This window comes from Lycium barbarum, chromosome 2, assembly GCF_019175385.1.
Source record: "Lycium barbarum isolate Lr01 chromosome 2, ASM1917538v2, whole genome shotgun sequence".
NCBI lineage: Eukaryota > Viridiplantae > Streptophyta > Magnoliopsida > Solanales > Solanaceae > Lycium > Lycium barbarum.
In genome coordinates this window covers 121,875,087-121,889,880 of record NC_083338.1, presented here as the reverse complement: position 1 = coordinate 121,889,880, position 14,794 = coordinate 121,875,087, and the positions used below count along the sequence as shown (strand labels likewise).

Below are 14,794 nucleotides of genomic sequence, written 5' to 3'. Positions count from 1 at the left end.
CCAAGCTTGAGATTCCGATATGCCACTGAGGACTCGAACTATGAAGCAATGTCTGCCAATCTGAATCTCGTGGACGAAAGGAGGGAAACTGCTCATATCCGGATAGCCGCACAAAAACAAAGGATGCGGAGATATTATAACCGCAGGACCAACCTCAGGCACTTTCAGATTGGGGACTTGGTACTGAGGAAGGTCACACTTCATACAAAGAACCCTCACGAAGGGAAATTAGCCCCAAATTGGGAAGGATAGTACCAAGTCACTGGAATAACCGGGAAAGATTCTTATCAACTCGAGAATGAAGACGGACAGCAGCTGAAACACAACTGGAATGTAGCACACCTAAAGCGATATTACTCTTAAAGGTACGAATAACTTTTCTTTTATTTTTTCTTCTCTCTCGATCTAACCACGCAGGGATACAGTCCGAGGGACACCAGAGCAGCACAACGGAAACTGGGAAGTCATAGATTTAGGACTGAAAGCACGTGCTGCGCTCCTTTTCCCTTTGACCGTTTTGTCTAGAAGTGGGTTTTCGGCAAGGTTTTAATGAGGCAGCGCTGAACAACGTGCTACACAAATAGAGCATACCGATCAAAGACCGGAGACTGGGGACTGGACATACCGGGCTAATAGTACCCGAACTCTCATACCTCGGACTCGAGTACTAGGGGACTGTTATGCCAGGAGCTAAGTGATAACTATGTAAAAGCCAAGGCTTGAACAATAGGATCAGATGTAAGGACCAAACGATCGATTGAATCGTGTCCAATTAGTTTGTTCTTGCCACGGCAACAATTGCGGATACATCTCCGCTCGGTTTTTCAATAACAAATCTTACTTGGAGGACTATCTGTATACGGGTAAAACTGAGGATACAGACATGCTCGGTTTCCCGTTGTCATGGTTATACTCGGGCACGATATGACTGGCTCATCGGGAACGAGGCTTCGAGCTCGATCTAGGATGAGGCAATAAAGGAAGGGCGGTTAACTGCCATAAGGAGAAGACCGAAATATCCGCCCTTAACCGGATATTTTGACGTCGATCTCGGCAACAGCTGTCACCAGATTTCTTTCCTTTATTTAGAATTGTACTAGGGTTGGGACTCCTCTACTATATAAAGAGGAGGTTCCCATCCATTGTAGGGGACTGGCAACAGAAAGAGTGAAAGAGTTCATATCAGAAAATAATAAGAATCCTTTGAAACCATTCCCATTTGTTCCTAAGTTCATCTTTACTATTCATCGTGTAAGTACTCAACAGAGGGTATCGACCTTGGTTTCTATACCCGAGGCCGGACACAACTAATATTTGGTCAGATCTGCTTCTTTATTTACTTATTGACTTATCTCGCAATTTAATCTCTAATTGAATTTAGCCACATATCTTTGGCGTCACGCATAAATTTAATTGTTCTCCATTTTAAGGTTAAACAGACTTGTATTTTGTTCTTTTTTCTCTCTGGTATTTAATATTTTCACTATGTTAGCTTAGATTTCAAGAGCAAGTGCCACAATAAACGAGCCCCATCTTGAAGCAATGGACAAGATTGTTGTAACTTTGGAACACCAAGCGAGCGGGAGTCTCCTTCAAGCATTCATACTTCTATTCTTGTATGTCTTCTTTAGGTACGTTAAAACATATCGATATTATCAAATAAATTTACTATTTTAGTTTTTTCCTATTTGATTTTTATCTAATAAATTTACTTTTTTACATTGGATCTGTGTATATAGAAGTTTCAAGAATCGTATTGATAGATCCGAGTTCGCTAACATTCAACTCAGGCATTCCCTAAATAACAATTTCAACTTAAAAGATTTTGTAAAAAACTGGTCTAACATCTTCATTATTGTGGGCAAACACTCCGATTCGGGTACACCATTTTATACCATGTCTATAGCTTCCATCTATTATGATCGATTGTCCCTAGACATTTATGAAATCCTATCAAATCTCCTAATCTTGTCACAATTATCATGGCTTCTTGCCATGGGATTTTGCTGATAGCTCATAACACATCTACAAAACGGAAGAATCCTAATCTTGATCTTAGCTTGTGGAATCCATTAACGGGGTCTCACAAAATGATATTCCTAAATGATTCAAAACATAGGAAGGGGTTTTGTATGACAATGGATATGATCTATTATAAGTTTGTATGTATTGGACATTTCCTCGTCATGAAACTGAGATGTTTAGTTTGAGAGAAAATAACTGGACAACAATTGAGAGCCTTATTTTTAAACCCATGGGAAGAGGTATATATCTTAATGGTGAACTACATTGAACTGCCAGTCACACATTCAAATCTTGTAAAAAGCTTGAAACTTGTTTTAAGAAACCAAGAGAACGAATAATAAGGTGGGCTAGCAATGAATCCCGAGTCATTGTGGCAACTGATCTCGGAACAGAGAACACACTGAATGTTCAATTTGTGCCGACTTGAAGGAAAGTTGCTTGAGGGAAATTGTTAACAAGGTTATCCTGGTCCATGGAGAAAGCCTTTAACTAATTTAAGCTAATAAGATGCTAGATATGTGTTTACAATATGTTACCTTGGATCTTGCTGTAAAAACTTAATTTACTAATATAAAGATTTGAGTAGTTTAATTCAAACTTTTAAAATACTTCTCTTGTTAAAAAGTGAAAAAAAAAATCTCTTTTTAATTTTGTATTTTTCTATAAACTTCAATGTTTTCTAAGCGAAAAAAATAATAATAAAATTCATTAGTAAAAAATTTTGGGGCATCAACATTTTTGGGAGCCTAAATAAAAATCTTTGCAAACCTCACCCTGAGACGACCCTGGATAGGAGATAGGCTGACACTCCAGTGCGTGGAGATCTCATATACGCAAGCCACAGTTACATGTTTATCCGAGATGTTAGCGCCACTTTCCGTGTGTGTTGCTAGACCTCATGTACGCAAGACCGCAATGTGAAATCTGTTTCCATGAAAGATCATTTACTTTTCAAATAACTAAGCTTTTAGTTTATACCAATTTAAAGTTTACCTCAGAGTACAATTTACAGTTTCAATTCAGTTTTCGGTCTTTAAATTGCTTACATGTCATATATGCATATTTTCCTTGAATAACATAGTTCCACAAGAAAGTCTTGCTCTGTTTTTTTAAGAGGTAGTCTATGAGATTTATTGGGTATTCTATTGCTGGTACTTAGCCCGTCTGGGTCTACCTATATTTTGGTGACAAATGTTGAGGCAATAGACAACGGGACACGTGTTTAGATTCGGACAACGTCGACTCACGGTGGCTAGTTCATTTAGTTTACTTTATCATATAAATATGTTACTATTTTTGGGGAATGTGGATTTTCCCTTTCCAAACTGTTTCATCATGGCTTAATCGTTTTCATTATTTTCATTTCGATATCGCTTTGAATTTCTTGGCCTTATCTGACATTTTTTTATGCTTTCTATTGAGCCGAGGGTCTTTCAGAAACAGCCGTCCTACCTTGGTAGGAATAAGGTCTGCGTACACTCTACCCTCCCCAGACCCCACATTGTGGGATTTCACTGGATTGTTATTGTTGTAATTTTGGGGAATGCCCTATAAACTTATGCTCAGATTCCCAGTCAGAGTCTCGTGACTAGTTAATGGATACAAGTTTCATTTATGTTGGCGTTAGATGTTATATTCAGCTCATCATATAATTATAAAAACTTCAAAGATTATTGTTGATGCAAATAACTATTTAAATTATCTATCAGTCAGCTCGTTATAGGGTTCGCTCGACACAAGGCTGTCTCCGTGGCCAAGCTAGTGAAGTCTTCGCTTTAGGCTCCAAAAATTATACACAACATTTATATGCTTTCTTGGACATTATTTATTTAATAAACCTTTTAAAAAAGAATGACGTATTTCTATATTTTTTAAATGACAAATCTTATAGCCACACAAATGATACAACTTGTTTAAGAACACTAGTTTAAAATTTTTTTAGTTGCACAAGTATTATGACATTTTTAAAACTACAAACTAAAGATCTTCATTTTTTAATTAAATTTTGTGTGAAGTCAAACTAGGACAAACAGATTGAAAATGAAGGAGCAATTATTACTTTCTAAGTAATTTGTTAATTATAAAAGAAAGTTATTATTAATCATTGTTAATAAAGAGTGAATGTCATTGGGGCATTTGACCAAATGATTTTTTTTAAGGTTACTCTTTAAATTTTGTCTAAAAAGATCATCTATCTGTTTTGTCAACGAAATATAGCATATTGAGCTAATAAATGACAGAATTTTAAAAGTAATCCCAAAAAAGGTTTATACCAGACAAATAATCCATTGCGAGCTTGTCCATTCCCTAAATTTTGTCTGAAAATCATCCATACCATCATTTTAACTTTATGTTACCTTCTTTTAATCTGAAAGTTTCACTTTTTAAAAATCTTTCTTCATAAATATATATATCAATTTTGTTATTTATTCCTTAAAAATATCCGCTGAAATATATATTTGGTTAATCAAAAATTAAAAGAATAAATTAAAACTTAATCAATTAATTACGTTGTATCTTAAAAAGCTAAACAATAACCTTCAAACTAATGTAGAACCTCTTAATAAAATGTGGTTTTAAGTCAAAAAATTAATTGAGCCGCCCCTAGCTCGACAAACAATTAGATTCAAGTGTCAATCACGTCCTGCCCCAGTTTCTAGGGCATGACAATATTATGTACTATAAGTCGTAATATATTAAACCAACCATTCAATAAATAATATCTGCAATTACAGCCCCTGCATTAGTAACCTGTCTCTAAACCAAATAAAACCCGAGGTTATGCATCATTTCTGATATGAAGATTTTAGGTAGTCTCCTCAGCTGTTTTAGTATTTCTAACACACTATTAACGAGCATGGGAAGAGCAGGAAATTAGACTTGTATAACCCCTTTGTAAACATGTGATGAGAGATGATTGGTTTTCTCCCAAGACCTTACAGGAAAATTCGCAATTAACCTCTAAGAAATTAATTTCGAGTCATTATCTATTAAATTAATATTACTTAGTGGGAAAATGAAAAAGAATTTTATGAATTTCATTTTTAGTATCAAACTCAGTTAAAAAACTAAAAAATTGAAGAAGAAATAAAAAAATATGCTGGGCGGGGTGTTGACCATATCGCTCGAAAATAATGTAAAAATGCGAAAACCTACACTTTTCGGAAGCAGATTAAAGACATCTTTGATTGGTGGGTAGGCTCCAACCTATAAGCAGACTTTTAGCAAATTGAATTTCTTGATTCCATTGTGTGCTTCTGTATAGAAGCAACTTATTGACAACCTTGCTGCAATGTAGTGGAGGAATAATCATGCATGTTCTTGATAAATGGGTTAGATTGAAGTTTGAGAGCTTGAAGACCAACAAGCCATAGTCAATCAAAGGGCGGAGCTAGAGTATATCTTATGGGTTCGGTCGAATTCAGTAGCTTTAGTCCAAACTCTGTATTTGTCTTAAGAAATATATAAAATATGTATAAATTTTTAATTTAGAACTGTTAACTTAAAAGAACTAAAATCTAGAATCCATAAGCTTCAAATTTTGACTTTGCCTCTGTGATCAATTCTCTAGCTTGTTAGAAACACGGCTGCAAGAATTGATACCCAAATTTTCACCATATGGTAATATACACACATTCCCCCTAATGTTATTAACAACAAAGCGACTGTTGTATTCAAGGTTTATTAGGAAACAGTGAAGCAAAAGGTAAAATATACCTCAACCTCTTGAAAATTGGTTGGCTTCTTCAAGGTTGGAGCATTAAATAAGATGTAAACTGGCCTTAGAACTAAGGGGTAGTTTGGTTCGAAGATAAGTTAAGCTAGGATTAGTAATGTTGGAATTTGGATTATTAATTTTGAGATTAGTTAGGCTGACATTATTTCTTATTAACTGTTTCATTTGTTGTATTAAGAATAACATGCATTGCATAATTTCTAATAGTATTGACTATGGTGTATACGTATAAGAATAGTACTAGTATTGTTAATGTCAGGATTACAACGTATAATTAGAATAGTACTGAATATGATGTATAAGTGATATTTATATTAGTCGTACTAGATTTAAATTTGCAACCTAATACTGCGCCGTCCCAATTTATGCGACACCTTTTAGATTTCGAGATTCAAATGACTTCTTTGATATGTCATTTAAACATTTTGAATTGTCAATTATTGTGACTTATAGTACTTTTTACGTAGTTTTCAAATACGTAGATTTTATTTCTAAAAATTTAAAGATTTCATGTCCGAATTCACGATCAGACTAAACATGTTTGACTATCGAAAGCCGAACTGTGACACAAAAATTGGGGCAAAGGGAGTACAAATGACCAGAATTGAAACGACCCAATTGGATGGCAAACAAGAACAAAAATAAAACTACATAAATTTAGAAACATTAGGCACCTTAGAGGCAAGATAAAACTGCAATGCTTATGGCTCTAAATAACAAATGTTGACATTGTCATTTTATCAAACAGGTAGAGTGCACTTCATTAAATGTCTTTCTTTCACTCATGACTATACTCGTCCATCTCCCAAACAATTTAGACATCGTTGTACCCTACAAAATATTTTAAAAAAATATCAGTAAAACTTTAGCAGATTAACTTGAATTAATTCATTTAATCGAAATTAAAATTGAAGGGACTTACTTGTGACCATCACAAGTTGGACAAACACATGGATTTACAAAAACAGGATCATATAATGGTGACCAACTAATTGTAGCATTTCCTTTGCAAAGCTTACATTTATAAAATCCCTTTCCTTTACAATACCCACAAAGCTTTCCAAACTTTTCCTGCAAAAACAAAATCAAAGATGAAAAATGTGAAAATGGTATTTTGGGAAATATTGTTTTAAAAGACCCCATTATTATTATTAATTAATTACGTACCTTGTTAATTAAGGCTTTACGACGAAGGATAGAAGTGGTGAGTGCAGATATAGTGATGGCTCCACCAAGAATAACAATGGAGCCTGTTGCTAACGTGCGCATGAGTGGAGGAATCATTCAAATTGTTCTCACTTTCTTCTTTGTATATGTGTAGAGTAGTCTTACAAGCACTGCTCGTTCCCGGCGGTTTTACTCATTCTAGATGGTATTCTCTTCCCTCCGGTTCAAAATAAATATTCACTTATCCTTAAAATACTAATTCTAGAAAAAAAAAATTGACTAAACTATTCTTAATTAATAAGACTCTTGCTTATTTATTACCTTGAATAAATAGGGATAAATTTGAAAAAATAAAGTTAATTCCTTCTTGAGTTTATAAAAGAACACTTATTTTAAGCCAAAGCAAAAAGGTGTAGTGACCACTTATTTTGAACCGGAGGGAGTATCGTATTACTCACTCGTGATAAGTTTGCTTGGGCACACCCTTAAAAGAAAATGCCTCGTGATAAGTATTTTGAATCGGAGGGAGTATTGTATTACTCACTTACTGTTAATTAAATGCCTTGAAAAAAAAAAGTAGCTCTTTAATAATTTTTTGATTACGTAAAAATTCCACTTATTTAAATAACGGTAAAATTGGAGGAAAAAATTAATGTCTTGTTGATTTTATGAAACAGTACTACTTAATTTAAAACAAAATAAAAAGATATAAACGCCACTTATTGTGAATTGGATGGAGTATTCTTTAAAATTCGTTATACTGCTAAATTAATGAATGTTCAATTTTATATAGCAACTAATTTGGTCAGATGAAATCGTTAAGTTATTTCTCTTTTTAATTATTTGATAATTTGATTTTACCTTTTAACTCCATCGATAACCCTAGACTTGTCAGTAATTTTTATGTAGACAGTCAAATTAAGGCATGTTCCGATTGAGTATTTGAACTATGTTGATGTATTCATATTAGACACTTTCGATTCAAAATTTTGGAAAAAAAAAAAAGCTTTTTTGCGTGTTTTCAATCGCTAATTACATAGATAAATTAATTATTTAAAATATGTCACCTCCTTAAATTATACGCGTTCACTTTAAGAAATCGTAACCCGTCATGCATGTTCCAATTGATGTTGTTGTGTATAATTAAAGAAGAAGTTATATTTTATGAAGCGAAAACGTCTGAAATGAGGTATTCAATTGGAACATAAAAAGTGTGAGGGACAATCGGTGTATTCACTTGAACGTACGACGTTATTGTAGACGGAGATAATGACTATAAATTTGCACCAAAACATTCCCATTACCATGAATTTACATCTCTATGCAAAATCCACGCACCCAACTTTCGCCATTACAAATCAAAACACCAAAAATAGAAAACTGCATAATCCAAAAACCCACACTAGTCTTCAAAAATCACGCCAAACCCAACTGTTTCTCAACCGGAAAATCCCACCCAAAACCAAACTTGAAGCTCTTGAAACTGTCATCACTAACTTAGAAACCACTGTAAAAAATGGCACTGATATTTACGACCCTCAAATATTTGCTTCCCTTTTAGAAACATGCTTTCATTTACAGGCTATTGATCTCGGTATCCGTGTTCATTGCCTGATTCCTGAGAAACTTTTACGTAAAAATGTAGGCATTTCGTCGAAGCTGATTAGACTTTACGCGAGTAGTGGACAAACTCAGAAAGCCCATGAACTGTTCGATAAAATGCCTAAGAGAAACGCGTCGGCATTTCCTTGGAATTCGATTATATCAGGGTATGCTGAGAGGGGTTTGTTTGAAGACGCGTTAGCGATGTATTTTCAAATGGTGGAAGAGGGCGTGGAGCCCGATTGTTACACTTTCCCACGTGCGTTAAAGGCGTGTGGAGGTGTCGGGTTGATCCACATAGGAGAGGAAGTTCATCGACATGTGATTCGTCGTGGATTTGGAAGTAACGGGTTTATTCTAAATGCACTTGTTGATATGTATGCAAAATGTGGTGATATCGTTAAGGCTCAGAAGCTTTTTGATCAAATTGGGACGAAGGATTTAGTTTCTTGGAATTCAATGCTTATTGGATACTTAAGGCATGAGCTTGTAACTAAGGCGTTGAACCTTTTTCGTCTTATGATACGTGATGGAATAGAACCGGACTCTGTCTCAGTGTCAGCGTTACTTGTGGCTAGATTACCTTTCTTAATTGGAAAGCAAATTCATGGATGGGTTCTTCGTCGAGGGACTAATCAAGAGTTGTCCATTGTTAACTCATTGGTTGATTTCTATGCAGGCCGAAAAAAGTTGAAGCAAGTGAGATGGTTGTTTGAACATATGTGTGAACGGGATTTAGTATCGTGGAATTCAGTCATTTCTGCTCACTCTAAGCACCCTGATGAAGCCCTTTCATACTTTGAGCAGATGGTGAAATCCGATGCCCTGCCAGATGGCATCACATTTGTGTCGTTGTTGTCGTCATGCGCTCATTTAGGGAAAGTAGAGGACGGGGAAAGGTTGTTTAGAGTTATGAAAGAGAGGTATGATATTAGTCCAAGGATGGAACATTATGGTTGTATGGTGAATCTATATGGAAGGTTAGGATTGATAGACAAAGCTTTTGATTTTGTAACGAAGAGAATGGAATTCGAAGCTGGACCAACCGTTTGGGGTGCATTGTTATATGCTTGCTACAGATATGGCAATGTTAAAATAGGAGAGGTAGCGGCGCAACATCTGTTCGAGTTGGAGCCAGATAATGAGCATAATTTTGAGCTTTTGATGAAGATTTATAAGAATGCTGGTCTAACAGAGGACGTAGAGAGAATAAAGCTAATGATGGTAGAACGAGGATTAGATACTTTGTTACCATACAGAAGTCGTTGAAGTTCCTTAAAACGACACTTTGCCAATGATTTTGCACTTTTGCAGTACATTAAAGAAGAGCATGATCGAATAATTTTTAAGCAAATAAATATTTTGGGCTGGTGAAATTGAGTTTTTACGGATGGATGAAAACATCAGATGAATGAATTGTGAGAAAACTGCTTGAAGAGCTGTTACACATTTTAGTGAGTTTCATAGAAGCACGACGAAGAATTTCCAGTTTAATTTAACTGTGAAAATAGCTGCATTTCTATGCACTTTGTAGTCTGTACCATATTCTTTGGGTTTCTTAATGATTTGCCTTCTTTGATATGCTTATTTTCTTAAATTTAGTTATGAAAAGTTAGCCAAAAGTTTACCATACTTGACTCCAGTCATCCACAGGTTTGCCTATCACTTCACTAGAGAAACAAATGTCATTATAAAGACACAAAATGGGACTGGGCTTTGGGTTAGTATTACTCTCTTGCCATTATCAAATGTTCATGTATTCGCCAAATCTGGTATTTTAATAGTATAGCAAGAAAGAAATAGCTCAAGAGCAACCATATATCAGCTAGAGTTCAATCAAAAATTAAACTGGAATCAACCACCAAATATGTATCCTCTGTAATAATGAAAAATGGAACAAACCCGCACTAATATGCATACATAGGAAGTTCCTCTCCATATATAGAAAGTTCCTTCTTATATCTCAAGCAAGGTCTTTTCTCATCTTACCTTTTCTGCTTGGATTAGAATTAGAAAAAGGTCTGTCAAAATTATGTAATTGGAATAAAAACAAAGGAAACAAAATTGATATAGGGAGATTGAGCTTTGCGAAGCATAAGAGAGGCAAAGATTTTCACTTTTTGTCTTTTGCACTCTTTTATGAGACTTGAGAAAAGACAATTAAATCTGGTTAAGGTACTTGATATCCAATATAGAATAGCAGAGCAGTCAGCTATTTAATTCTAGATAAAGGAAATATTCACAACATTCAGGAAATATTCTTTGCTGAATATCAGTCGATACAGTTTTGTACACGTTATATTGATTTGCGGAATTCTACTTTTGTATTTTTGAATGACTAATTTGATATGGAACTGATAAAAAGACTTCAATGGATGTAAGTTGATTCATGCGAGACCTGTTTAATCAACAGAACTCGTCTTCTTCGACCAATCCACTTTGTCTTCCATGGAGCATCACCTGAAACTACTTTATAACCCGCATTTGTATACAATTGCTGAGCACCAAAATCATCCTCGTAAGCCATTAGGACTAGATATTCAAAACCCCAAAATCTTGCAAGCACGTCACAGGCCTTGAGCAAAGCAGTTGCAACTTTCTGCCTCCTGCGATTGATCAACATTTTAGTGAGTCAAATCAAATATCGTTTTATAGCAAAAGGCACACATAACTCATCTAACAACACATATAACTCATCTGTAAAATCATTTAACAAAGGATCACCATCTATGTTTTTTCTACATAGGAAGCATCTGATATGACAAATAATGTTTTATGAAAGAACATTTTCCTTTTAGTGACAATTATACAGAAGGGTGTATGCTGTATATAGTGAAGTAGCACTAGCAGAGAAAGTTATAACATAAAAGGGCTTGAATGTCTAATGATGTTAGTTTTATTACCAGATCTGTTTAAGATGTTTCCTTGACAATTTAAGACATTTTTGACAGCTGAAGATAATGAACATAAACAAATGATAGTATAACAAAAAGCATATTATGCCATATCAAAGAAAGCATCAATTTACTTTGATGTATTAATTGGAGGAGAAGTATTGAATGTTGTACCTGAATTTGTTCAATACAGCGATCCCAGAAATATAGATATATTCGGCTGCTCCAGGAAGGTACTGAAGAACATCATTATGTCTATACACTGTAGCATCAACGACTCCTACAAGATTTTGTTCTACCTCAGAAGTGTCACTTGAGGCCTCCGCAACTAAACATGCATACCTGTTTAGACAAGAATTTCTTAAATTTCATAAAGTTGAACTGAAAATCCGCAACTAAAATGTTATCTAGCTAGGCTTGTCTATTCAAAATCTCGTAAAAACTTTAGATTAGTTTGCATTTGTTTTCCTTCCATTTTCCAATGTGAATCAGGAAAAGAAAGAGGGTTTAATTTGGCAGATGCAATAGGCAATCTCTATAACCTAAAGTGGATATTTGAATTATAAATAGTTTGAAACCCCCTTCCCCTCTCTTATAAAGAAAGGAAAAGAAAATGCAGCCTAAAGTCATCAACCTACATAGTACATGATTTGGACCTGGGATAATGAGGTAATGAGCTTTATTATACTTTCATTAGAAATTAAGGAAACCAACCATCTCCATGTGTAATTCAAGCGTAGCTCATCCACGATAATCTGATTTTTTCGACAGAAAGGGGGCTCACTTTCTTCTATTTAGATGCGAAATCTAGGTACATTGTTCATATAACACTAGAATACATCAAGACCAATGAAGAATTCATGTAACATGAATATTAGCATAGCAGAGAATGAGGTCATGTTATTATTTGTCTACCAATATTAAACGATCACAATGCACTTAGATGTTCTTGTATGTATGATGAAGACAAAATTTGAGGTTATATACCCGGCCCCAGCTTGTTTGGGACTGAGCCATAGTTTAATACACTTAGATTTTCTTAACAGTAAGGGAAAGACAGAGGAAACATACTATAGAAAAGAAAAAGGTAGATTGAAGCCTCATTCCCATGTTTTAATTTTTACCTGTCTGGTGGAGAATTCTTCAGTCTGTAAAGTAGTCCTGAAAGTACTTCAGCCTACATAATCATCATTAACATTTTATTATGTAGAAAATAACACTAATACATGAACTGTTTATGACACCAAAAAAAAAAAAAAAAAAGAAAGAAAGAAAGAAAAGGATGAGTCAGTTGATCGGTAGAATAACAGATAGGAAATGCATCCAAATTCATAGCCTGATATCCTGATAAGAGACATGAGACTGAGAACAAAATATATTATCAGTTCATTCTTCTATAACCCTCTTTAACACCCCTTTGTCAAATTCCATGCTCCCCCCACTCCCTCCCCCACCCCCAACAAAAACACACACACCTGCTTTCCTAGCAAAATCAACAAGTACATAATGATATACAGAAAATACCACAAACTGAGAATCAAGAAAAAGAAAAATCAAGAAGAGAAGGACATGGGGTTTTGGAGATTCAAAGAACAAAATAATCCCTCCGTTTCAATTTATGTGAACTTATTTCCTTATTAGTTCGTGTAAAAAAGAATGATCTCTTTCTATATTTGGAAACAATCTACCTTTATGCAATGATTTATATTCACACAAATTATATGGGACTCATTTAACACCATAAGTTTAAAGGTTTCTCTTCTTTCTTAAACTCCTTACATAAATTAAAACGGAGGGTATTAAAGATGAAAATGCTCAATGAAATAAAAATCAAGAAAGGATTATGGGGTTTTAGAAAGAACCTGAAAGAATTGAAAGAACATATCATTGAACATGAAGACAGGTTCGTGAAATGCTTCAGCTTGAACAAAAGCAACATTCCTCATTTCTTCTTCAGTTTCAATCATTCTTCTCACTTTCCATCCATTCTCATCATTCACAAAGCACTCCACTTCATATTTTTCTCTTTGTTTTCCCAACTTCAACCCTACTTCTTCTTTCCTTGTTATTAATGAAACTGGAAAAGAACTACTGCAACATTGTGGAATTTGCAATCTTTTTTTACAAGTTCCTCTACTTCTATTAATGGAAACTGTGCATGGTTCTAAGCCTCTGCATTTCCAAGAAACATCTTTCTTCAATGTTGTTGAAATACTGTGAAAGTTTAGCTGCCATTGACATTGCGCCATTTTTTTTTCTTCTCAATATTTCATAACAGTGATAAGAGAGAGAAGAAAAAAAAAAAAAAACTTATCCTTGTGGGGTTCGGTTATTTCAGTTGTGATTTCTCTATGGTTTTGTAAATTGTGATTTTGTGGTTCATTGGTGGTCCTCTGATTCTCTTTTGTTTAGTTTCACACACTTTGAATTCGATTTTCTCTTTATTTTTGGCATCCAACTTCTATCTTTAACCCTGTTATTAAAAAAGAAGAATAAAAATGAAGAATGAAGGGAAAATCCAACTTCTATACCGGATGAATGCCCTTTTTTTTTTGGGGGGGGGGGGGGGGGGGGGGGGGGGCGGGGGTGGGGGGGGGGAATAACACTCTACTTTTATTTGGAGAAAATATTTAACTGAAATGGCTCATATTTTTAATATTACTCGAAATGGCCTTTTTAAGTATTATTATATATTTTTATACAGGTTTATGTTACAGTCCGTGTATATGTTGTATATCATGTATAAACACTGTTAAAAAATTGACTATGCACATATAAATTTAAAAAATGACTACGTGAATGTATTTTGTGCTGAATTTTATATTATTAATTTTTTTTAATTTTTTTTTGGGTCTTATGTTGTGTCATGACAAGAAGTTTGGGGCATAGATCCCCTGATGGATTCTGCTCATAATGACAAAATACAAGAACATTATTGAATGGTTCTAAACTCATGATTTCCCTTTTGCCTAAAACTATTTGTCCTCGTGGATACCAATTAGCCTAACACGTGTCCTAATTGAGACTATACTCTATGTGGCTGTTTGGTACGTAGATAATAAAATTATCCCAAGATATAATCTTGGACTAATTTATTTCAACTTTTGGGACTAATTTATCTCATCTAGGAGATGGGATAAAATAATCTCAGGATTAATGAGATATTCCATCTTTAATTTTAGGATGGACTTTATATTTCATTTGGTACAAGGTATAAATTTATCCCAGGATAAATTTATACCTTGTACCAAATATGGTATAATTTAATCCCACAGTTAGTGCTGGGATATCCCAGCTAATACCGTCTACCAAATGACCCCATATAGTGTAGTTATTATCCTGAGTTTCTATCTAACGTTATTTTAGTAAC

At 34.5% G+C, this 14,794-nt stretch overlaps 3 protein-coding genes across 3 annotated transcripts; 1 reads left to right on the top strand and 2 right to left on the bottom strand.

Moving 5' to 3' along the window:
• Positions 1-6,290: 6,290 nt before the first annotated feature.
• Positions 6,291-7,349, bottom strand: LOC132621751 (uncharacterized). The gene is made up of 3 exons (XM_060336137.1): positions 6,929-7,349; positions 6,684-6,832; positions 6,291-6,592 (listed from the first exon to the last, which is right to left on the bottom strand). The coding sequence occupies exons 1-3, from the start codon at positions 7,043-7,045 to the stop codon at positions 6,550-6,552; spliced, it is 309 nt and encodes a 102-aa protein (XP_060192120.1). The 5' UTR covers positions 7,046-7,349; the 3' UTR covers positions 6,291-6,549.
• A 749-nt stretch (positions 7,350-8,098) lies between these two features.
• Positions 8,099-10,111, top strand: LOC132626981 (pentatricopeptide repeat-containing protein At4g25270, chloroplastic). Its single transcript, XM_060342014.1, has one exon. It carries the CDS (start codon positions 8,198-8,200, stop codon positions 9,797-9,799), a length of 1,602 nt encoding a protein of 533 aa, XP_060197997.1. The 5' UTR covers positions 8,099-8,197; the 3' UTR covers positions 9,800-10,111.
• A 584-nt stretch (positions 10,112-10,695) lies between these two features.
• LOC132621744 (GCN5-related N-acetyltransferase 10, chloroplastic-like) lies at positions 10,696-13,859 on the bottom strand. Its single transcript, XM_060336124.1, has 4 exons — positions 13,287-13,859; positions 12,549-12,601; positions 11,599-11,766; positions 10,696-11,136 (listed from the first exon to the last, which is right to left on the bottom strand). The coding sequence occupies exons 1-4, from the start codon at positions 13,671-13,673 to the stop codon at positions 10,899-10,901; spliced, it is 846 nt and encodes a 281-aa protein (XP_060192107.1). The 5' UTR covers positions 13,674-13,859; the 3' UTR covers positions 10,696-10,898.
• Between the last annotated feature and the right edge of the window lie 935 nt (positions 13,860-14,794).